At 43.9% G+C, this 25,855-nt stretch overlaps 2 protein-coding genes across 4 annotated transcripts in view; both read right to left on the bottom strand.

Moving 5' to 3' along the window:
* Positions 1-10,234, bottom strand: part of LIN9 (lin-9 DREAM MuvB core complex component) — a 67,810-nt gene extending 57,576 nt beyond the window's left edge. For 2 of the 3 annotated variants that reach the window (XM_045008542.1, XR_006577706.1), the window contains exon 1: positions 10,154-10,234. In XM_045008542.1, coding sequence (XP_044864477.1) covers positions 10,154-10,232 — 79 coding nt within the window. In that variant the 5' untranslated portion in view covers positions 10,233-10,234. The remainder of the gene's footprint in view (positions 1-10,153) is intronic. The other variant, XM_045008543.1, reaches the window with a different exon arrangement.
* A 9,610-nt stretch (positions 10,235-19,844) lies between these two features.
* PARP1 (poly(ADP-ribose) polymerase 1) overlaps positions 19,845-25,855 on the bottom strand; it is a 62,044-nt gene continuing 56,033 nt past the window's right edge. The window contains exons 20-23 of the mRNA XM_045011437.1: positions 25,295-25,422; positions 24,863-24,924; positions 23,087-23,201; positions 19,845-21,125 (exon numbers count right to left, since the gene is read on the bottom strand). Of these exons, the coding sequence (XP_044867372.1) occupies positions 21,044-21,125; positions 23,087-23,201; positions 24,863-24,924; positions 25,295-25,422 (387 nt within the window). The 3' untranslated portion in view covers positions 19,845-21,043. The remainder of the gene's footprint in view (positions 21,126-23,086; positions 23,202-24,862; positions 24,925-25,294; positions 25,423-25,855) is intronic.

Below are 25,855 nucleotides of genomic sequence, written 5' to 3'. Positions count from 1 at the left end.
ATGGATGATGTAATGCTGCTATTGGTAATGTACCTATATTGAGGATGAATAAGACTGTCACACCACCATACTTAAAAAGTAATACATTCATTGTGAAAAAAACAGAAGCTGACAGTACACAACTTCCTTGCTTATGCATCACACTATAGAAATGCCATCAGAACTATTCACAGCTCTAGGAACAGCCTGTTACTTTGCGGCTGCTACTCAAAATCCGAAGAGCAAGCAAGTGCATTAAAACAACTTTTACGTAGGCTTTTCAAATATAGTATCTTTTAAAATTATTTGACAGAGGTGTGGTGGATCAAACAAAAATATTTATGTAGAGTCTGGACATTCCCAATCATATTATAATCAATGTTTACATAGATCAAATTTTAATCAAATTAATCAACATATTAATACTAGCATGTAAGGGATTGTAAGTGTCTTCTTAAAAACTGTTTACTATGTATATTTACAAGGACTGAAAGAAAACTACTTGGAACCACACCCCAACGTGGTCTTAAATTTTCCTAAATAAACTACACAATTTTAGAAGCTGAATATTGTAAAATTTTATTTATTTTTGTAGCACTTGTACTCTTGGCAGCAATGCCTCATACTTTCTGGTAGCATAAAATTGTTTTTTCCCCATGAACTTCCACAGTTTTCAGCCAAGAGACTGTAACACTGGCTCAAGGACCCCAGTAATAAAAGAACACCCGATTCACTCAGCCTCAAGTATATGTATACAGTATTTTACAAATGAGACTGACTAGCACTAGCAGCATAAGACAAGAGGTGTAGCAATCTTACTAAAGAATACAGCTATTTTTAATCTTACTTCTCAAAAGGATAGAAATTGATGCCACATTCAGAACTTCAAAATCAAACATTTATCTCAGAGTTCCAAAATTACCAGGATATAAAATGAAAACAAATGCATTCATTTAGAAAAATTAGCATAATAATTCCCTGGGTAGCAGCCATACTATGCGCACAATGCAGTCTTAAATATACAAATCCAATGACTACTATGCCTGAAATATTTACTGCTACAGATCAGAATCTTTAAGGAAATATAATCAGGGCCCTTTGTATTCTGTGATTCTTCAGCTATAGGATCTGCCATTGACTCTACCTTTTGTCACAGAAATGTGCACCACAGTCTCAGTTTTCATTTAAAAAATGATTCTAGCTGTGAAGCCTTGAAAATATTAAGAGTATAAATTGCTGCATTGTTGTCTTCTTGAGTCTGCAGACAGTCTGAACCCATGAATCAGAGGTGTGAGTTTCCCTATGTTAATTTCAATGGAATATTAAATCTGAAACCTGAAGATAATAGTTTAACTACTTCACCTATGATAATTCTAGCAAAAGCATACACCTAGTGTGTTCATCTTACAATTTCAAACTGCCCCCCACCCACATATCTCCAGCTGTTTGGAGTCCCAAATGTTTCCTGCCCAGTTACCCCAGCCCCCTGACAAATTCTAGAATGCAATTAGGCACTGTCGAGATAAAAATCTTTGGCATATTCAAAACTGAAAAATGTCAGAATAGTGTATAATAAATTGAACTTATCAAATAAATAACAGGGTTACCAGCTATATTCAATGCCACATTTAAATTGATTTTAAAAACTTCCATTAAAAAAAAAATGAAGCTGCTGCACAATTTCTCATCTAGTGCAAAAACCAGTAATCATGAAGTAGAATTTAGGTCCATCTTGCCATAGAGAACAAGGGGTTTAACTACAAACTATTTTATATGAAAATTCACAACTGTAAATTCTGAAAAAAAGCTAACAAAATGTAACATTCCTGAAATACACTTGGGTTAGTGGGCCATGCAAAAGACGGAAAGCATGGGGGTCTTATATTCTATTCCTATCTGACATTGACTGCTGTTATTCTTTGCACTGTTATAGCAATTGACAACAATATTTTGTAGGTACTGATACTTCCATTTTACAGATTGAGAATCTGAAGCTCAGAAAGGTTAAGTGACATATCCAGTTATACAGAAAATCAGTGTCAGAACCAGGACTCTTAACATCTGTCTATTCACCTCCAGTCTCATACTTAATTCACAAACAAAAACTATGTTTAGTAACACTTAAAGTGACACCCCAGCCAACAAAGTCCAAAGAACACAGAAAGAGGTAGTTAAGAAAAAAGCCTCCTGCATTTCTTGCTAACTTCATATTTCCTACAACTCTGTCAATAACACATTCTAACACTCCATAAAGCTTTCACTTCCATCTTCAACAGATACTGAAAAGCAATACATATCCCATCTTCAAACTTCCACTCTAACCCAAAACCTTAACAGTGAACTCAGCACTATTAATAATACCAAGCTCTTACATAAAGCATATTAACTTGCCAAATATGTGGATTGTGCAACAGTCAGATGTGCCAAACTAGTCACATAAAATATACACCAATATACCACATTGCCAATAAGGTGTGTGCAAGTTTGCTGAAGTTGAGGTACATATTGTTTTTCAGTTTATGCTGGAGATGGAAGTGAAAGTATTATGAAGTGTTAAAATGTGTTATTGACAGTGTTGTAGGCAATATAAAGGGTGGCAAGGAATACAGGAATCCCTTAATTTCTTTTCAAACTTTTAAGGTTTTGGATGAATGGTGTGTGTACTGATGCAACCTTAACTATAAACTAAAAGCAGTTTTTATTTGTGTTAGTTTCCTAGGTGTTTTTTTTTTTTTTTTTAATAATTAACACACATCAGTGGATAGCTCCCAAGGGTCAGGGAGAAGGGGAACTATACCTGCCTGGGAATCAGAAGGAGAAACTGCACTGCACAACCCTTCGTAACTGTGTTGACCCTTCTGAAGGGTGTGAGAAACTGTAACGAGCCTTAGAAAGTTCTGTATCTCTTATAATCATTTTATGCTTGTTAAAAAAGTTAAGTATGCTAAGAGCAACCCACCATATTTAGCAGTGGCTACAAAACCAAACAGCTGGAGTGAACCTCTGTGAAGGAGTTTGTACCACTGCCTACCTCTTGAAACATACTTCAGCCTCTCATGGACTTGTGGAAATTAGATAAATCTGGGAGTTGCAGCAGCAGCAGCCGGTCTGCCTATTGTGCTTCCCCCTCCCCTCAGTCCCCCAACCTTAACACTATAAAGCATAATTCTCCATCTTCAAACCTGCCAATATGTGACAGCCACCACCTTGGCTGACACCAGAGATTAACCAAAGATTTCCAGAGCTAAAGGCATGAGTTTTTACAGCTTGTGCTAAAAAGCCATGCTTTCAAGTTGGGAGCTGTCACAGGCTCTACCCTATGTGAATCAGATACAAACGAGAGGTCTTGCTCTCTCTCTCACACACACTCCAGAGAAAATAATAAAAAACCCAACAATGATAAGTATATAAAAAGATTTCTGGGTCATTCAGAAGTGTCTGGCACTTTGGATTTGGCCCACAGTCCGCCTATTGACTACCCCTGGTTTAAATAAACAAAATGTGTGACACATGACTGAAATGTGAAAAATGCATTTTGGCAATTTACACTCTAATTTACTGTGCAAAATCAGTTTTAAAGAGGTCTTCTTAATGTGTGAATTATACACAACCACGCCATCCTCTCACAGTTGAGCAGCAGGATTTCAATGCCATGACCTTCAGATCCTCAGCTCACAACTTTAATATTTCAGTTACTGGAGTAATTACCAGCTGGCAGAGGAGTGTGGTTTATATTGGTTAGAAATAGGATAAGCAAAGTTGGAACAGTCAGTCAGAAAGGCAATGTGGTATAGTAGGGTACGTCTACACTACGGGACTATTCCGAATTTGCATAAACCGGTTTTGTAAAACAGATTTTATAAAATCGAGTGCGCGCGGCCACACTAAACACATTAAATCGGTGGTGTGCGTCCATGGTCCGAGGCTAGCGTCGATTTCTGAAGCGTTGCATAATGGGGCAGATTCTATCCATTGAACGCCGATTTTGGGCCCGGGAAACAAGCACTGACTGGTGGGACCGCATTGTGTTGCAGGTGTGGGACGATTCCCAGTGGCTGCGAAACTTTCGCATGCGTAAGGGCACTTTCATGGAACTTTGTGACTTGCTTGCCCCTGCCCTGAAACGCCATAATACCAAGATGAGAGCAGCCCTCACAGTAGAGAAGCGAGTGGCGATAGCCCTGTGGAAGCTTGCAACGCCAGACAGCTACCGGTCAGTCGGGAATCAATTTGGAGTTGGAAAATCTACTGTGGGGGCTGCTGTGATGCAAGTAGCCAAAGCAATCACTAAGCTGCTGCTACGAAAGGTTGTGACTCTGGGAAACGTGCAGGCCATAGTGGATGGCTTTGCTGCAATGGGATTCCCTAACTGTGGGGGGGCGATAGATGGAACCCATATCCCTATCTTGGCACCGCAGCACCAGGGCACCCAGTACGTAAACCGGAAGGGGTACTTTTCAATGGTGCTGCAAGCACTGGTGGATCACAAGGGACGTTTCACAAACATCCACGCGGGATGGCCAGGGAGGGTTCATGACGCTCGCGTATTCAGAAGCACTACTCTGTTTAAACGGCTGCAGCAAGGGACTTACTTCCCAGACCAGAAAATAACAGTTGGGGATGTTGAAATGCCTGTCGTTATCCTGGGGGACCCAGCCTACCCCTTGATGCCATGGCTCATGAAGCCATACACAGGCAGCCTGGACAGTGGTCAGGATCTGTTCAATTACAGGCTGAGCAAGTGCAGAATGGTGGTGGAATGTGCATTTGGCCGTTTAAAGGCGCGCTGGCGCACATTACTGACTCGCTCAGACCTCAGCCAAACCAATGTCCCCTATGTTATTGCTGCTTGCTGTATTCTCCACAATCTCTGTGAGAGTAAGGGGGAGACCTTTATGGCGGGTGGGAGGCTGAGGCAAATCACCTGGCCGCTGATTACGCGCAGCCAGACACCAGGGAGATTAGAAGAGCACACCAGGAAGCGGTGCGCATCAGAGAAGCTTTGAAAACGAGCTTCATCAATGGCCAGGGTACAGTGTGACTGCTGTGTTTGTTGATGAACACCCAACCCCCTTGATTGACTCAGTCCCTGTAAGCAACTCCCCCTCCCCCTTCGAGTACAGCTTACTTATGCAAATAAAGTCACTCTCATTTAAAAAGCATGAATTCTTTATTGATTCATTATAAAAAGAGGGAGAGAAGTAAGGGTGTGCTTTGGGAGGAGGAAAGGAGGGATGGAGAAGGCCATTAAAAAAAAAATTCAGAGTAACGACATCCTTCTGGTTGGGCTGTCCACGTGGAGTGGGCGGGTGCACGGAGCCTCCCCCCACGCGTTCTTACACGTCTGGGTGAGGAGGCTAAGGAACATGGTGAGGGGGGAGGGTGGTTATACAGGGGCTGCAGCGGCACTCTGTGATCCTGCTGCCGTTCCTGAAGCTCCACAAGACGCCGGAGCATGTCAGTTTGATCACGCAGCAGCCCCAGAGTTGCATCCCGCCACCGCTGATCTTCCTGCCGCAACCGCTGATTTTTCCTGCCGCCACCTCTCATCTCGGTTGTCCCTCCTGTCCTCACGTTCACTGGCCTCTTTCCTGTAATTTGAAACCACGTCCTTCCACTCATTCAGATGACCTCTTTCATTGCGTGTAACTTCCATAATATCCGAGAACATCTCATCTCGCGTCTTCTTTTTCCTCCGCCTTATCTGTGCTAGCCTTTGGGATGGAGGAGGGACGCTTGAAAAATTTGCAGCTGCATGAGGGAGATAAATATTTAGAAAGATACATTTTACAGAACAATGGTTATACTCTTTCACAGTGAAAAGCACTATTCACCTTACATAGCACATGTGATTTCCCTACAAGGTCGCATTTTTCATCTTAATAGTGCCTGCTTGCAGCTCTTGGGTTACAGATCTCAGACACAGGTCCAGGCATCAGGATTCAGCTTGCATGCGGCCATGGTAAGCCACTGTCTCAGTGATTTACCCCTCCCCCCCAACGCATGGCTAATACCACGCTAGCTCCCTGCTAATCAACAACCTTCCCCCTCCCCCCCACCCACTGCTTGTCCGGTAGCTTGGGGAAGATCGCCTCGCCGATGACCAAACAGAAAAGATCATCGGCATTTCACTCCTCCCCTCCCCCCGCTTCGCTACGTGCAGGAAAGTGTTTTTTTTAAGCTGCTGCATTCCACGAACCCAGTAGAAAAATGGCCACCCCCCTTACTTAAATTCCTGATTTCTAACCAGGTTATCCTGAACGATATCACTTTGCTGAGGATAACAGAACAAGATAAAGAGCGGATGCTTCTTGAATGCCAGCAGTCACCGGGACCATACGCCGCTATGCTTTGCCACGCAATGATACCTGATTACTTGCTACATGCATGGCATGGTAAAGTGTCCTACCATGGTGGGCGGAACAAGGATGCCTTGCCCAGAAACCTTCTGCAAAGGCTTCTGGAGTACCTACAGGAGCGCTTCATCGAGATGTCCCTGGAGGATTTCCTCTCAATCCCCGGACATGTTAACAAACTTTTCTAAGTAACTATACTGTCTGCGAATGCGTCCCAAGTCCTCAGGGCAAATCAATCATTAAAAAAGGCTTGCTTAAAAAACACTGTTTGCTATTTGCAAAGGTACACTCACCAGAGCTCCCTTCCATGGCGTCATTCTCTGGAATAGTTGCTTGTGAGGGCTGGGAGCAGGGTAATTCCGTCAGGGTGATAAAAAGCTCCTGGCTGCTGGGGTCCCGGAGTTCAGTGTGCTCTCTGCGAGGTCTTCCTCTTCTTCTTCCTCTTCATCTTCCCCGTCTGACATGGCAGAGATTACAACCCCCACCTCGGAATCCACGGTCAGGGGTGGGGTACTTGTGGCGCAGCCCCCTAAAATTGCATGCAGGTCATCATAGAAGCGGCATGTTTTTCGACCTGCCCCGGACCTTCCGTTTGCTTCTTTGGTTTTCTGGTAGGCTTGTCTGAGCTCCTTAACTTTCACTCTGCACTGCACGGAGTCCCTGCTGTGGCCTTTATCCGTCATAGCCTTAGAAATTCTTTCAAATACTTTTTCATTTCGTCTTTTGGAACGCAGTTCTGTTAGCACTGAATCCTCTCCCCATATAGCGATCAGATCCATTACCTCCCGAGCGGTCCATGCTGGGGCTCTTTTTCGATTCTCAGGAGACTGCATTGTTAACTGTGCTGATGAGCTGTGCGTGGTCACCTGTGATGATGAGCTCTCCACGCTGTCGAAGCAGGAAATGAATTTCAAAAGTTCGCGGGGCTTTTCCTGTCTACCTGGCCAGTGCATCCGAGTTGAGAATGCTGTCCAGAGCGGTCAGTGGTGCACTGTGGGATAGCTCCCGGAGGCCAATACCGTCGATTGCGGCCACACTAACCCTATTCCGATATGTTAATACCGATATTAGCGCTACTCCTCTCGTCGGGCAGGAGTACAGAAACCGATTTAAAGAGCCATTAAAATCGATATAAGGTGCCTCCTAGTGTGGACGGCTGTGGCGTTAAATCGGTTTTAGGCTCCTAAAACCGATTTAAACGCCTAGTGTAGACCAGGCCGTAGATATGACTGAGGTTTGCCATGTTGGAGACAGGGGTTCCATTCCTGACTGGCTGTAGTAACCTTGCATAAGCTGTATCTTGTCAGATAGGAAAACAATGTATTGAAGGTGAGGCCATAGATTTCTACGGTTGTATTATATTGTTTTCTATCCCATGGGTTCTCAAGCTGGAGGTCATGAACACCTTCCTTTTCTTCTGGCTAACTGGGATGAGGGTCCCAAACTTTTTCTGTTGTAAGAAAGGGTTCCCATAGGGAAAAGGTTGAAAACCATTGCTCTGTCCTTGTTTTAATCCAATCTAAATTTTTGCTTATTTAGTTGAGCATCACTGTGCATCAGTTTTCATCAGGCTGTTCTAAATGAAACCATTTAGGATCATCCCTTGCATTGTTACAGTTAATTTAGAATCCACTAGTGTGTACAAGTAGCTCAAATGGTTATTTCTGATGTACATTTCCTGCACTTCTCTACACCGACTTAATCTGTCAGCCTGTTGTCCAAATGCTTCTTTGCAATCTCTATCCTCCCACTGCCTTTCTGCTTCTGAGATACTTGAAGAATTTCTTGTTTATATCTTTGATTTGTGCTTCAAATTCTCAAATAGCCCTCCTAGTTTCAATTGCATGCTTTATCATATGCTCCTTTTTAATGGATACATCTTGCAGAGACTTACATGTTTTATAGAATAAACTCTTGTGCCTTTTCAATTAGCCCTACCATTTTTCTGTGCCTTCCTGCTTCCTTTCTTCAGTGTCTATTTGTATATCTATGTATAGTATAAACAGCAAAGAGTTCTGTAGCACCTTATAGACTAACAAACGTATTGGAGCATGAGCTTTCGTGGGTGAATACCCACTTCGTTGGATGCATTCGACGAAGTGGGTATTCACCCATGAAAGCCCATGCTCCAATACGTTTGTTAGTCTATAAGGTGCCACAGAACTCTTTGCTGCTTTTACAGATCCAGACTAACACGGCTAGGCCTCTGATATGTATGGGTATGCATGTCTGTATGTATATAGTTTGCACAACTCTTATGAATGAGCATACATCTCTATTTGTCTGTACCTATAGTTTTGTTTGACCACAATCTGTATACGCAGTGGTGTTGTAACCACATTGGTCCCAGGATATAGAGACACAATATGGGGGGAGGTAATATCGCTTACCTTTGTTGGTGAGACAAGCTTTCAGCAGGGGCGGCTCCAGGCACCAGCACGCCAAGCACGTGCCTGGGGCGGAAAGCCACGGGGGGCGCTCTGCCGGTCACCGCGAGGGTGGCAGGCAGGTTGCCTTCGGCGGCATGCCTGCGGAGGGTCTGCTGGTCCCACGGCTTCGGCGGACCTCCCGCAGGCGTGCTGCTGAATCCGCGGGACCGGGGACCTCCCGCAGGCAAGCTGCCGAAGGCAGCCTGCCTGCCCTGCTTGGGGCGGCAAAATACCTAGAGCCGCCCCTGGCTTTCAGGCTAACAAAGCGCTCTTCTTCAGAGTAACAGAGCTCTTCTTACCAATACAAGAGATACTACCTCACACACCTTATGTGGTATTACCTCACATGCAGCAAGTCTCAGGCAGCGTACAGCATATGTATCAACCTCTCTGTATGTTCATTTGTATCCACATATACAGTGCATGTCTGTGTCTTTGTATATAGTGTAAGCATGTGTGCCTTCATATCCCCATCTACTATGTTTAGTTCACATCTGTCCCCACATGCAGTGTGTGTCACTGTCCAGCATGTATGTATCCCCGTTCTTGGCATGGCCTTGATGCAGTTTACATGTCTCCATGACCCCCATTTCTCCGGTGCCTCTGTCAGACAGCGTTTAGTGTATGTGTGTCTTTGCCGTCCGCCCCGCTCCCCGCCATCTCCCTGGGTCATTGTAGTGCCCCCCCCGTACAATATGCATGTCATTATGTCCCACTCACAAGCCTCCCTAGTGGCAGTACACTTCCTTGTGTCCCCCACTCCCCAAGTGCACTATTAGTACCTCCCAAGATACAGGGCACAGCAATGGTCCGTTCAATGCAGTGCACTCATTGTGCCCCCCCACCCCGTGCAAAGTGCTCCCCCTTCTGCCTGGGCCGAGTCCCATCCCCCCAGTGCAGCGCTCCTGCCCCAGGCGCTGAGCACCCCCGTCCAGGAGCAGCTTCCCGTGCCCAGGGGCAGTATCGGCGCTCGCAGCTGCACGGCGCGTCCCTATCTGTTGACAGGCAGCGCCCTGGCCCGGGTGCGGCCCGTCCGTGGCCCGGGTGCGGCCGTGGCCCCGGCCTGTCAGGCTGCGCCCGAACTCGGGGTGCAGGGCCCCGCCCGCCGGAGGAGAGGGGCGGGAACCCGGGGGTCGCCCTGCCTCGCTCCTTGGGCGGCCTCTCCCGCCCGCACGGGGCAGGGGGTGGCGGGACCGGGGGGGCCGGGCCGGTTCCAGAGGAAGAGGAGGAGACTCGGGCTCCGGCCCCGCGCAGCGCCCGCAGCAGCCGGGCCCGGCCCGGGGGCGGCGGCCAGGCGGGGGCGGGCTGAGCCCCGGAGCGGCGGTGCCCCGCGGGGCGGGGCCGGGGGCCGCCGGGCCGGGCGGGGAGCGGGCGCGGGTCGCTACTCACTCTCGTCGGGCAGCTGATCCAGCTCCGCCATCTTGAACGAGCCGCGCCGCTTTTTCAAAGGCTGCCTCTCGCGGTGCATTGTGGGGAGGGGTCTGGGCCGTGCGCGAGGCGGCGCTGCCGGCCCGGGCTGCTCGAAAGCTGCGAGGAGCGCTCGCGCCGCGGGGCTGCTGCTGCAGCGGCGGAGGCGGCGGCGCGCGGGCGAGACAAGAGGGTTGGGCTCGGGGAGCAGCGGAGCCGGCTACAGCAGCCCCGGCGTCTCCTGCTTGCAGGCAGCGGGCGGTGCACCGCTCTCAGCCCGAGCGCGTCACTGCAGCTGCAGGGCTCTGCTACAGGACTCCTCTGCGCCTTGTTATTGGTAAGCACCTTCCCGCTCAACACTTTGCTAGGGTCTGTCCCCCCCAGCCACGCTGTTTTATTGTAGAGGGAGGCTGCCTTGGAGCTGGGCACCCTGAATTTAGGGGGACGGGAGCCGCCGCTTTTCATACTGTTATCGCTAAAGAGCCACGGTCCTGTTCTGAGCATCCCTCCTATTTATTCCCTAGTTTTGCAAATAAGGCTCTCTCCCTCCTCTCCAAACTGTTCCCCCCCCCCAGCTTATTTGCCCCGTTGACATGAGGCTGTCAAGTGACGCTGTCCGCCTCTACTACCGGGCACTGCAGGGCAGTCGAATCAATTTAGTTTTTAGAAGATAAGTGGCCCTACTGCGCTAGTCTAATGGCCCACCTAGTACAGCGGTTCTCAAACTTCATTGCGCCATGACCCCCCATCTGACAACAAAATTGCTACATGACCCAGGGGGAGCAGAGCCAGATCCTGAGCCCCACCACCCTGCGTGAGAGTGGAACTTGGGCTTCAGCCCTGCCTCCCAGTAAGTCTAATGGGGGCCCCATTGAAATGGGGTTGTGACTCATTTTTGGGTCCCAACCTAAAGTTTGAGAACTCCTGCTCTAGGGTCCACTCTCAGCCTCATCCAGAGGACTCTGCTTGCCCTTATCCCTGTGTGCAGAATGTCTAGTAAGGGGTGCTGACTGTCCTGCACTTCTAGGGGTATCTCAAGAGCATTGGCTATCCTGCCTAGTAGCTCTTGAAACCGACAATAGTCATCAGGTGAGGTGAGAGGATGTTGATGGCACAGCCACGTCTAGGGCCAACATAGGGAATCTCCCCAGGTCCATTGGCACTGCCTATCCCCGATTCCAAGTGTCTACTCAACAAAGGATTGGGTGGCGAAACAGGAGAGTCCTCCCGTGCCAAAATAGTGAGGCCATAAGCTCCAGTATGGCCATCGTGGTTGATCCCGTTGTGTCAGTGTCCAAGGAACTGGCTACCAGTGGCTCCTTGGCTGAGATAAGAGGGAACTGCCACCGTGCCACCGGAACCCACCGGAACGGAAGTGGCAGACCATGTCAAACAGCCGAATCCTCAGACTTAGAAAAACTGGAATCTGCATAAACTGTGGTGCCGATGGAGCCGTCAGAAGGGGATGTATTAAAGGGCTATGGCCAACAGATAGTAGATCTAATGTGGGAGAGGGGGCCCTCCCAGCAGCTGGGCGCACCAGAACACACTGAGACCTCACTCTTTCCAGGGCAGTTTTGTGAGGTCCGGGAGCACTGCCGAGTCTTCCCAAAGTTAGTGATACCCAGTCTCTGGCTGGGACCAGAACTGGTAAAGGGATGTGTCTCTGGACCAACAATTCATAGGATGCCAGTGGAGCTGAAGCAGGACGGGTACATGGTTCCAGAACCAGGACTGGTGGACCCAGTGAACAGATAAGCAGCCTCTTATTGCTCTTGTAAGCCTTGGAATACATTGCTCCTCCGTGGCCAGAACTCATGGATGCTGCTGCATTCTTCTTGGATTTGGAGGAAGACTTACTGTGGGATCCATAGCACTGGTACCAACGGAGCTGGACAGAGGCTCCATGGTAGGGGGAGTGCTCTGAGATTGTTCAGGCCGATGTACAGGGTGGGTGTTCCCCTGCCAGGATCTGATTGCGGCACCATGGTAACCTCCATGAGGTGCTTTTTGAGGCAAAGAGCTCGGCTTTCCCATGTAGGAGCAGGGAAGAAGAGGCAGATACTGCACCTGGATGCAGTGTGGGCTTCCCCTAAACAGTACAGTGCTGGAGCTTGTTGCTGATGGGAAACATGCAAGGGCAGGAAGCACAGACTTTGAATCCTGACATCTTTGGCATAATCCAGTACCCAGATCCTGGTGCTGGAAGGGGAGTGGGTGGGAGGGAATTGTTTGGCCCCAAAACTGCCAAAGCGGCATCCCCAATCAATCCTATAAAACTTCTAGGAACTAGAAAATTACTGTAAAAACAAAATCTTAACTATGAACAAGAGTAAAAGCAGTTTTTCTATAAAGTTTGGAAAATGCATCACCAAGGGCAAGAGGCCAGCAGAAGCTCTGACGCGGGCCATGTGGTGGTGAGAAGGAACTGGAGACATGGTCTTGTCTGCCCTGCTCTTTATCACCTTGGGCGAAACCACATGGCAGTGCAAGGGTGCATGCGCAGACTGACGAGCTTTGAAATACTGCTTTGAAAAGCTCTGGCTCCGGGTGCATGTGCATATCCCTCAGTGGAATACAGTAGGGAACCTCACTCAAAAAAAGGTGGATTCATACTGCTTGCCTAATTTCACACATTTGGATCCTTTATATGTGAGGCTTAAATAGCTAAAATTATGAAGAATTCTGCAGTATGTAAGAGTAACTACTGTGATCTGTATTTTGGAAAGGAGATAGGTGGTTTTTTCCCAACAAACTGTGTGCTTAAATGCAGTTTAGTTGAGCAGAATAAACAGCAGGACAGACATGATAGTCTGAAACTTAGCATCCAGTCTCCATCTAACATTTCAGAAACAATATTGCTTATCTAAAAAGGGAGCTATTTAACAGCCATTCTTCCCTTTATCTTCCAGATGGAGATGTATCAGCACAAGCATTCCACATTGCACAGTATGAAACAAAGTGATTGCAGCTGGAGATACAAATGGGGATGGTTAGCTTAACTGCATTGTTTTATAAAGTGTTTTCATCAAATATATCATCAATAGAGAACATCTGATCATTATAGTTACACTGGTTATTACTGCAGACAATACTTTCCATCAAATGAATCACCTTGAGCAGAATATAGAAATCAGTGGTCAAACAGAAGCAATATTTTGATTCAAAATACTGTTCAGTTTCTTTTGATTTGTTGTAAGAATATTTTCACTATTAGATGTTGAGTTTAGGTTCACAAAGCTCTGCAGGCCTAGACGTTATAGGACAAGCACTGCATGGATGTTTGCTTGTTTAGGATACCAAGAGTCTTTGATTTTAGACTGTGGGTTAGTCTGTGCAGTGAGAGACAGCCCGTAGTGGTGAATCACAGACTCTGGGTCTACAGACTCAGGCTCACACAACAGTGTTAAAAATAGCTGTGTAAACGTTCAGGCGCAGACTCTGAAGCCAAGTGGTCTGCTTCTAGCTGTGTAGACATACCTTATGTTGTCCTAGAACCAAAGAAATTCAGAATTAAGGCTGAAACTGTCCATACCTCACCATTTCCCCTCCTTATTATATTAAGTGTGGAATATGAGATTGTTCCCTGTTTGGTAAAACATGTAATTTCTAAGCAAAATGGATTCTATAAACGGTATACTTTAAATGCAGGATTTCCTAGGCTGTGTGGGCTAAGTTATGCTCTTAGCTACTTTTCTTCAATTTCCTTTTCTTTTCTTTTTTTGGTACTGTTAATTTTCTTTGAAAGATGCTATGGGGGCTTAGATTTTGTACCCAAAAGTTGACAGCTAAAATTGTGGCAGCGTGTCTGACTGCTTCACACAGATAAGATGTTTGATTAATGACAATGAAATATCTTGAAAAAACTTCAGTTGAAACATAATTCTAAGTTGCAACTGATAGCCCGCCTTAAGTGAAGAAGTCATTCACTTGGCAGTTTCCAATATAAAAATTTAGCTTGACTTCTGGCAAAATTTTTCATGGACGTAGGAATTTGTATTCCCAGGAGTGGAAAAAAAGTCACTAGTAATTTGTTTGACAGGGACATTGGTGCTAGCACTAAGTGTAAAGGCACACACAGATTGGCCACCTGTGCATGATATTCCCTGCTATTGCAGGTAGAGGAAATAATGTTTGTTTATGAACAACATCCAGCCCCCTTAGGAGACAATTACAAGGCAACTAAAAGTGCCATATCTCTTCTTTTAAAATGAAGGCACGGACTTGCACATTCCAATCGACATTTTAAAAGGTAACCTGTAATTTGTTTTTGCTCCTCTCTTTTATAAAGAAGGGTCCCCCACCCCCACTTTGCCATCTTAGAAATATCAGCATGCCAACTCTGGTTTTGATGGAGGACTTGCTGGGATGGCCTCTGTTAAGTCTGTCACATTGAGTCTTTAACAAAGACTTTCTTCAAATGCTAAGTAGGCAAAATCTGAAAATTTTAAAACTATTAAAAATTCTTTCCCCTTAATTGTAAAACAATCTCTTGGCTCCTAAGATATTTGACTAGTTCACTAATCTTCATAGACCTCTATAACAGATTTTGCCTAAAATTTCCCCTCCATTGCAGCTGTAATGGTGAGAGCTCTAGCATAGGAGAGGTACTGGCAGCCACCGGTATTTATATCAGTGTGTCATCTAGACCCACAGCATTAGAAAACATGGTGGCAAAGACACCAGCAGTTGCCAGCCCCCACTGGAGCTAGACTGGAGGGAAATTTTAGGGGGAAAAGTCTACCATAGACACAGCCAAATGGTCTGCAACTGTTGTTAGGACCTTAATTTATAATATTAAAAAAAGGAAGTACGATTAAAACCCCTTTTTAAAAGACACTTCCAGAGCTTCCACATCCCCCTTTGCAGGTCATCTTTAAGTTATTAGATCACAAGCTACAAATCAGTTGAACATTTCTTTAATGTTCCATTACTTCAGCTGCAGTTGCTGCTGTTACAGATTTTGTAAAACACATCCCTTTTACACAGCGTGTCACAAGAGTAAAGAATAACTATTTTATAATTTAGATTCCAGCATTAACAAGTTTTTACCTTTTGGCCTTTCAAGAAAGCTACTATACCAGTGCATTCAAGCATTTTACGCCTTTTCATTTCTTGTATACATGGTATTTTCTACAAAATGCTACATATACAGAAAAATACTATCAATCAGGTCAGGTGCAGTTTCTGCTGGCATCTGATGATCGCAGTTCTTAGGCCCCACGCCTGAGCTATTCATTTTATTTGATTGTGCATGTCCTTTTATAGCATTTAAAAATGCCAATAGCTTACATTCAAATGGTACCATGTGTGATCATGGAGAGGAAAGGGGAAAACCTGAATGAAGATCTGAGATTCAAGCTTTCTGGCATGGCAATGGCTCCATTTGTACTGAGACACACATTATACTGAAAAACAGATGTCCACAGTACTAGCAGCCTACCAGTCTATCATTAGATGTTGCTGACCACCTACCTTATACAGATGGAGATTCTCTAAATTGGCTTTGCTCGTTCCTTTAAGAGGCTCTAAAGGGTCATAACAGGTTATTGAACTTAATGGCCTAAGCATCATCCTGAAGTCCCCCAGAGCCCACTCATCACTCCTATTTTTCAACTCAGTATGCAAGATACTGAGATAATGTAAATCACTGTATTTCACTATTACCAAAGTGTTTCTACAAAGTATCTCTTTTGTATATAGTGCAAATGATGCTATTTCCCAGGGGATGAAGAAAATTAGCTCAACACTTACGCTTGGGAAGAAGGTGATGATAGGAGGAGGAACATACTTCATGTCAGGAACTGAATGCTCTCTGGTCAGTAACAGCACTCTTGATGGTATTCTAGTGCAAGCTCTTTATCCTGCTGTATTCACCACTGTTCTGGGCCATTCAACAGAGGCTAGAAATACCTTGTTTCATTTGTGACTAGCCAGCAGACCATGCTCTTTTCCTGGAGAGGCTTGCCACCTCTAGCACTACTGCACCATTTTCTCAGTAGAAATGAATGTAACCGCCACACAGTAACTGAAGCCAGTTCATCATTCAGCATCCTGCCTCAAAATTGGGATAGATAAGACCAGTGCTCCACACTTTTTAGTGGCACCTGATCCAATTCCAGATGTACTTCAAGGTGTTGGACCCTGATCTTAAAAGCTCTGAATGAACTAGGGACAAGTATCTCTGATTGCCTCTCCCTCAAGTGCCTGCAGTTAACACAAACATTGCAGCTAGTTGTCTGTAAGCACTGAATTCTTGGTAGAAGACCCCACACTGTAGAATTCCCCCCTCCTAAATTATCAGGATGAACCACTGTCTCTGTACTTTAGCTTCTTCTTGTTTTCATAGGGTCTCTTTTTCCTCCACAATTGAGATACAAAGTGGCTTGGCATTGTTCTGTCTAACTATAGTTCTGCTACTCAGAATAGCAACTAAAACAAGCACAGGGTATGAAATCTAGCTCTTAGTTGGTGTTATGCTTATGCCACCTAGAAACTATGGTAACAGATGCTTTATAAAGCCAAGAAAAAAATAGCCTGACAGTAAATTTTTTACTACAGTGCATGAAGGTAGACAAAAAACAAAACAAAAAACGTCAGGACAAAAATAGCAAATCATGTCTTTATAGTTAGAGCTTAATTTTTATATTTTAATCTTGTTATTTTACGAGTGGGGAAGACAGCTGAGCAGACCTAACTTTCCCTTTTCTTACTCCTAAAACAGTGGAAATATTGAACTTTGTGCCCAAAACTTCTAATGCAAAAAACATGTTTCAGGGGCCAATCCTGCAAAAAGCAGAGTAACCTCTGTGTTTCATAGATTTCAGTGATATTGGCACATTGCAGGGTCAGGCTTTGGGTGAAATGGGTTTTCCATGCTTTTAGATTAGAGCAGCCTGCAGGAAAACTGCCATAGCAATGTTATTTTAGCCACACACTCTGACCAGTCTTCTAGATGCCAGTGTATGAATGAAATGGAAATACTTTTTGGGAGGTAGCTCGGTACTTGTTCAAAGGTAGAAACCCAAGCTTGCTGCTGGCCAGATGTATGTAGGGGGTTCTCAAAGTGTGGGTCAGAACCCCAAAGTGAGTCATGAACCCCTTTTAATTGGGTTGCCGGGGCAGTGGGGCTTGGGTAGGCTCAGGCTTCAGTCACCCCCCTCCTGGGGTCATACAGTAATTTTTGTTGTCAGGAGGGGGGGTCACGGTGCAATGAAGTTTGAGAACCCAGATGTAGTTCATCACAGTGGAAACATCATTCTTTATAGTCAAAGACATAGCAGAAGGGATGCAAGATATAGAAAAGAAATATAACAAGCCAGAGTTGGAGGTCGCCTAGTCTCACAGTATTTTTCCTTTCATGTATGTGAACAGTGATTTTTTTTTTTTAAAAGAAACTCTTTGTTCACAGGCTTTAGTACTAAAGTGGTTTAAAGGGGAAGGATGGAGGTGTGGTTAAGGTATTAGCCTGGCACTTGAGAGCTGGGTTCTAGTCCACTCTCAGCCGGAAACTTCCCATGGGAATGTGGGCAAGTCACTTACCCTCTGCAGTCTAGTTTCCATTTGTAAAAGGGACATATTTCCCTTTCTGCCTTGTCCATTTAGATTATAAACTCTTAAAGGCAGAGACTCTTACCATGTGTTTAAGCGAGGCATTGTTCAATGACCTGGGCCTCCTAGCACTACCATAAGAATAAATCTGGTATTTATTTGTATTAAATGGCTTCTGCTGTAGTTCTCCTAATTCAGAAAATTCTTCATTTGTTAACACTTACATAATTTCTTCCCAGCACATTTCAACTGGAATCATTCCTATTTTGATCTAAACTCCTTAACCCTCCGAAAAACCACCTTATTTAACTCTAATATTCCTTCTTTGAGAGTATTATGGTCAAGTGCTGCCCTATACTTACTCAACAAGTCTGTTCCCTGCATATACACCTCTACCCCGATATAACGCTGTCCTCGGGAGCCAAAAAAATCTTACCGTGTTATAGGTGAAACCGCGTTATATCGAACTTGCTTTGATCCGCCGGAGTATGCAGACCCGCCTCCCCCCAGCGCTGCTTTACCATGTTATATCCAAATTCGTGTTATATCAGGTCGTGTTGTATCGGGGTAGAGGTGTATTCCAAATCTTATCTGGTATTTTAGTGACAAAATAGGTCTATGTTTTTCCTCTCATGTTAGTCCTGCAGAGTCAATACAGTTACAGGAAAGTGACTCACTCTGGTTCACACCATCAAAGAAGGGCTGCTTATCACTTACACTAAGGCACTCTTATGCCACGCTGGCAATATAATTACATGTATACCCACATTAAGGCCCTTCACATTGCTCTGGGAGTAAAAGGAACCTGGAGAGAAATCAGGCACAGAGCTTTTATCACTGATGGTGATATGAGCCCAAAAATCATGACAATTTTCGGATTCCAGGTTGGGTATGCAAGGCTAAGGTTTAGGAATTTTTTTTTTTTAAACTTGTGAACTGAGCAACTTTAGCATGGAGTCAAGACAGTCAACATGAAACCCCACAAAGCCAATTATTCAGAACAGAAACATACCAATGTTCAGGGGTTCGGTTCATTTGATTTGACCTATAGGAAGTTGCAAGGTAAAATACACTGTGTTCAAGCTTATGATAGTTGGAATACGCTGTAAGTCTTCAATTATTAAACAGGAAATGCTCTGGAGAATTAATTTTAAACTCAAATTCCAGTCTGTAATAGCAGGCTTCAGTCCAATGAAATCTCCAACAAAGACTTACACTAAAGGACACTCCTGTGTTGTGTCAATCTCTCTTCTCCCCACCCCCAATGAATCAGTTTTCCCCCTATTCCCTTAACTCTTTGCAATTCTCCTCTTACCCTGGGAGGGGGAAGAGGCTGCTGCTACACCCAGAGGAAGGTCTTGGCTTCCCAGTTCCTCATGTACCTGCACTGTTCCCCCCCCCTCCTTTTCTGAAAGGAGCAACCAATCAGGGGCCACTCTCCTCACCTTCTCTCTCTCAAAAAAAAATCCTGCAGTACCAGCTACTCTGCTCCTCCAGTACCATTGGCTCTTATGTCACATCACTTACCTGCTCCTTCGGCGTTTCTTTCCCACAGAGCAACAGCAGCTCTCAATATTCCCTCTATTGGCTCTTCATTCCCCTTATTCATTCACTCCCAGCTGCAGCAGAAGTAGCCATGTAGGCAGCCTTCAGCCTTGAAACTCCTCTTTCAAAGGCAGTGGGACACCCCACGTTTTAGAAAGTACAAGTATCTAATGACTGGAATGCAACAAACCCAATGGGACACTTCAGAAAAAAAAATCTCCCAGCAGCAAGCAGTTGAAAATCCCAGTGGACAATCCAATTTTAAATTCTACTCAGAACCATTGTGCACTGAAACCCAGTAATTCAGAGGCAGCAATTGATAGTTTGCCTTGCTTGTTGCATTAGCAACTGCCACTGTTCTTAGAACACTAATTGCAGTCTCACCAACTTAATTATGTAAAAATCTGGTTCATACTCTAAAAATCAAACATTTTCTCATTTCTGTGGCTGCAGGCATTATGATATACATATTAGAACGATGCTCTGAATTTGGACTTTCCTCTGTTGAGATTCAGCCCATTTAAAATGTATGTATTTTAGCCCTCAACATGTGTAGTTTGTGAATGAGTCACAAAAGCAGGGTTATTAGTTATTTACTCCATGTTTTACACTGCATCTATCAAAACAATGTAGAAATGGATAGCTCAGGACATTAGGTAAGGAACATTTAAATACATTTAAAAACATCCCAGGTTGTTTTGTGGTCTGTGGGAAGTGAGTTGGTCTCTCTCTGGATTCAAGAGAAATACCCACATCACAAAAGACTACTATATTTAGAACTAATGGCACCTTCCGTTGACAGTCTATCAAGAGTGGTCAAGGACAAAATTGGCCATGGAGACTGAACTTGCATTTCAGCATAGGTCAGGGCAAGCGAAGCCTGCTGTACCCATGCAACACATTGGTTCTGTGGATCAGAAGAACACCAGTCTACAGGAACGACCTTCACACCCCCTACATCACATGAAAAAATGGTATTTAAGGAGGTTTGTTGAGGCCAACACTGAAAAAAACATAGCAACACGTGTTGGTGCTTTCCATGGACAGTTGCCACATTAGGCCTTGGTTTAATCAGAAACTGCTTACTACTACCACCACTGACTGTTCATGGGGAAAAAAATCTCAATGGGCAGTCCAAGTTTTCATTCCAACATGATTGTGAGATGTGTCCACAGGTTTTAATGTTCAGTGTTTATATTTAGAGAGACATGGCGTGTTTAAAAGCATTACAAAAGAATACATTGAAACAATTTAACAAAGCAATTCAATCATTTTGCAACATAAAAATAAAAGTTGTTAGTATGAAATTAGCTTTTATTTTTACCTCAAAATAAATGCATGTTTAACATTTATTCAAAATCAAAACTGGAAGAGGATATTTTAAACAAGTGGGCAACTTATTTTTAAATATCGCATCTATTTGTAAACATTCATAAATTCCTTTTCCTCTCCAACTCCATTTGGCTAAAATCCCCTTCCTTTTTTTGGGTGGGGGGGTCTATCATCAATTCAAAGACACACTTGATAGCCCAAAAATAAGAAGTGGTTTAAAACAAAACCAGGTATTCATTCTCATCAGAATTCAGTTCCATGTACTGCCACATATTTATATAAAAACCTCTTACTAAAGTGATTTACTAAATCTGGATTTAGTAACCTCTTCTGCATCTTAGCTCTTTGATACCTTGATAAGGGAAGTCAATGCATAAGCACGTCAGAAGTCAGCACTAGAATGTAACTACATCATAACTCGTTAACAGGGCTTCTAAATAGGGTTCACCAGAGTGATGTCTTATAGTTGAACTTCAGTTTCAGCAGGTACTTCAGATTTACCTGAGCAACATCATAGACAATATATCTGAGAAGGAAACAGGGAGTTAAGGAACAGCTACTATAAAACAACAATATAAACATAACTTGGACTTCAACAGTGTTTGAGTCTTGTCCAGATCTGAATGTAAAAGCAAGCTCATGATGTCAAATTCAAGGTACATGCCTGTATTTCTGTTTAAGTATTAGAACATTTCCCCCCCCCCCCCACACACACACACACATTTTGTTTCCTTTTTAGTTTGCAATGTGTTAAATAGAAGTCTGTGTTCTATAAAATTCTGACAATACAAACAAAAGGAAAAGTGCTAGACTCTGCACATACTATAGGAAAATCAGCTGCAGCCTAAACTGAATCATGAACTCAGAAAAGCAGAACTGAACACCAAAATTAGACACACCTGATTTCCTGACCCCACACAACCTTATTCCCCTCTTTGAATCAGAGTCTGTCCTGTAACCTGCTTACTTCAGAGCTTTGATCCAAAATCAGGAATAGGGAGAGTTACCAGACAGGAGCAGCACTAAAGAAAGTGTGATGGGAATCTCAAGAGACAAACTGACTGACTTGGACCAGGGACCACGTTTGCTGAAGATTATGTTTATGCAATGCCATTCTTGTCTGCCAGGACCTCATGGCACCAAGTCACACGCTCAGTCCAAATATCAGGGACAAAGAAAAAGGTGTGGTCTGAACATGAGACTAAGGATCAGGAATTCCTGAATATTAATCATATCTCTCTTACTATTTTCCAGTGTGAAGCCATTTAACCTGTCTCAGTTCCCCACCTATAAAAATAGAGAATACTTGCTAGCCTCACAGGGGGATTGAAAATGAAAAACAGTGCAATTGTTGGCATTACTGAAATGGACCGAGACTGCCTGCATCATAGTTATTATGCTACTAAGTTTCATTAGAAAAATAAGGCAGTTCACCTTGTCTGTTCATTTTTTCAACTTTTAATGCTACAAACCAACTTCTAAGAGGATGACTCCTAAGGGCAAGTCTACACCACAGCGCAACACGTCTGGTGAAGACGTGCTATGCCGATGGGAGGTGCTCTCCTGTTGGTGTAATTACTTCACCCTTGTCGAGAAGTGGAAGCTACGTTGGCAGGAGAGTATCTCCCGCTGGTATGGACAGTACAAAACTGGTATTGCTGGGGGAAGGGGGGGTGCACTTTTTCACACCCCTGAGCAACGTAAGTTATATTGACTTAGGCTGTAGTGTAGACCTGCCCTAAAACTAGATTAAACATATTCTCACTAAGTCTGATGTTGATTAAAACTAAAAGTGACAAGCCGAATGAGTAGCACATTAGTTGACTCCATTTCAGTCAACTGAACTAAGTTGTCAACTAAACTAAGGAGTGATATTAAAAGCCAAAGCTGCCACATGCTCCCTGTTGCCAGCTCTTAAGATAGGCAGCTTTACCCAAGAGCAGTCAGCTGAGTTCTTGACAGGTCTAGAGATTGTTAATTTAAAAAGTTATTTGCTTAGTAGGATGGGAGGAAGTGTATCTAGTGGTTAGATCACCTATTTGGGAATCAAGACACACAGGTGCTATCCCTGGTTCCATCACTGACATACCATGAGTGCGGACAAATGAATTCTAGGTCTCTGTTTATCCATCCATCTAGAAACAGTAAAAGCCTAATTCCCCCCCTCAAGTGCTGTGAAGTTTAAATTGTTTACAAAGAACTTTGAAAGTGCTACAGAAGTGCAAAGTACTGTAGGTAACATAACTACTCACCATGTGTACTATTTCTTTTTATGCAGGGTTGATAATGACAGTTTCTTTAAACATTATTCTAAAATTGTTAGAGGGACTCTGCAAATTGTAGCTTACTAACCACTCCATAAAATATCTAAAAGAAAAGGCTTCTGTATGTAAACTCCCTCTACTGTAATGGTGCTTGCTAATAATTCTGCATGTTATAATACAGAGAAATGCTGTCCAGTTAAAGTGGAATGATAGTAAAGGATACTCATTATATAGAAGACAGGTGTCGCTAACTCCAGATGGAATCCCATTCCCTAAAGGAATATCTACACCATCTAGACTGATAGTGGCTGAAGGATCAGGTGCAGTTTTGCCCAAACCTATGAAAGAGAAAGACAGTGTTAATTATAAGTCTGGAATGTAGGCAAAATCTTGTTCGCATAGTATTAGAAAAATTCTCACTAATGACAGTGTTACAGTCATTTATACAGTGCAATAGATGTGTACGATACTTTACAGACCATTACAAACACCATCCCCCTACTCACAATGGCTGGTCATAAAAGACATTTGGGGAATCCTATGGTATGTCCAGTCTCTCTGGCGTGAAGTTTAAATTTTCTTATTTCTTCAAATGAAACTGTGTACAATTGCCAGATTACCCATGCGCATTAAGAGCCCATTTCTGCTTGCACTGAAGTCAGAGGGATCTTATCCAGTTCCCATTTACATCCACTGGAAATCAAGCACTTCAGCACAGCTTCACTTGTACTATAAGCCAGCGATTCTCGACCTTTTTCTTTCTGAGCAAACCTCCTCCCCAGCTATAAAAACTCCATGGCCCAGCTGTGCCACAATAATTGTTTTTCTGCATATAATAGCTAGGGCCAGCATTAGGGGTAGCAAGCAGGGCAACTGCCTGAGGCCCCACACCACGGGACACTACGAAGCTAAACTGCTCAGGCTTTGGCTTCAGCCCTGGGTGATGGGCTTCAGTGCCTCGGGCTGCAGTCCCATGTGGCAGGACTTTGGCTTTCTGCCCCGGGCCCTAGTGAGTCTAACGCTGGCCATACTTGGTGGTCCCCCTGAAACCTGCTCACGGCCCTCCAGGGGGCCCCAGAGCCCTGTTTGAGAACCACTGCTGTAAGCTACAGATTTATATCCCAAGAGATCTTAAAAGTGACACTGACAATGTACAGACTATATTCACTTTCCAGTTCTCTCACACCATTCCCAATACAGAGTACATTTAAACTGTAAAATTTAAATGAAATTAAAATAATGAACTAATTCCTGTTCTCCTGTATAAGCCCCTCCTTGACATACAGTTAATTTGGGGCCTAATGTACTGTATACCTAAATGGATACTTAAGTCAGATCTTTACTAGAGTTTATATCTTAAAGATCAAAGATGCTTTTCAGATCAATGTGATGCCCTTTGTTTAATCAGGGGCATTTGTCAAATGGTACTATTCCCCCAACTCTGGGCAGATAATTCTCAAAAATTATTAATTCCCTCTACAAATCCCCCAGAAAACAGGAACTTTTTTTTTTTTAGTAGCATTGTAAGAACAGCAATCGTTCCAATTCCAGCTTTTATCAGCAACAGACAAAAACAGCTATTTATTCCCTGAATATTAAAGACATTTTGAAAGTGTTATTCAAAATCCTTTACACTATTGGTTTATCAAGTAATATCCTACCTCCAGCAATGCCCAATACCAGATACTTCAGAGGCAAGTACAAAGCCCCCAAACACACCTACTTTATTGTTCAGTGCTACACTTGGGGAAAAATTCCTGCCTGAACCTTAAAACAGCCAGCTAACACACTATGAAGCATGAAACAAGAGTCCCTCCCCCTCCCCACATGAAAATACATAAATACATTATTGAAGGTAACGTTATCCAATCCTTTTTAAAGATACAGCCATAGCACAAGACTAGACTATTCTTTTCACGAAGCAAAAGCTGTCATGGGATGAAGCAGCAAAGATTGTTACAGTTATCGTCACCCTGATAATTTCTCAACTAAGCTTTACCTTTGACACTGTGTTTTCCTTTGGGCAACTTAGTTATGTGGGAAGCATTCTTTAGCTCATGCCTAGAAAGTAGAAAGAAGAACATTTCTGGAGGAGTTTAAAAAAAAACTTTCTTAGTGAAAAATAAAAGACATTTAGTTACATTACTATGAAGTTATTTTATATACTATGCTGTGGTTTCTCCTTCCTTTTTATAGTTATTACTATTAATGCTGTTTCTTTTTAAGGCAATATTCTCTAACTGCAGCACAATTTTTACTCAAATTATTCACTTATTTCAGGAGTTTCCAAAATTGTCCTGATTTAAGAAAGCTTTTAATGATTTCCAAGCAAACTGCAACAGCTTCTCATTGTCACTTGGATGAAGAGGTTTGAGGCTTAGGTGCTACCTTCTACAACTCTGAGCCAGTTAACAACATACAAGTTACTTACATGTTTCCAAGGGCAACCTCTCCCAGTAAGATTAAGCCTATTGGGTCAGTCTGAGATGTGTGACAGTAGTTGGCACTCTTGGACACCATGTCCGCAAAATAGATACCTTTACCGAACATGTAACCAGTCTGGGGGTGGGAAAGGAAAAAGGTTATCAAAATAAAATCCCAGCTTCAAAGACCAAGTTGATGTTGAAACCATCTGCCTGGAATTCTCTCTGTATTAACTAGAAGAGTAATGCTACAAAACAACCCCCAAGCACTGTCTGAGGTGTAACTTATTGGCAAACTCATAGACATGTTGCTCAGCAACCATTCTTTCTGGACAGCTTGAATAGCATTACGTGTTCACAAAGGTCATCTGGCCCCTCCTTATCTAGACATTCTCTTCTTTAGGCTCTTACCAAAAGCGGCCACAGGAGACCAGATGGACGGAGGGGGAAAAAGGTATCAAGAGGAACATGATGAGTGGCACAACAATTATTTTTATGCACTCTGTAGCAGGGTGAACCCTTGCTCCTGCCCTGAGGGGTTTAAAAATGGCCTGGCAGGGCTTGAGAGC

This window comes from Mauremys mutica, chromosome 3 (genome assembly GCF_020497125.1).
Source record: "Mauremys mutica isolate MM-2020 ecotype Southern chromosome 3, ASM2049712v1, whole genome shotgun sequence".
In the NCBI taxonomy this organism is placed as follows: Eukaryota; Metazoa; Chordata; order Testudines; family Geoemydidae; genus Mauremys; species Mauremys mutica.
The sequence above is the reverse complement of the archived record's forward strand: the minus strand, read 5'-3'. Positions and strand labels throughout refer to the sequence as shown.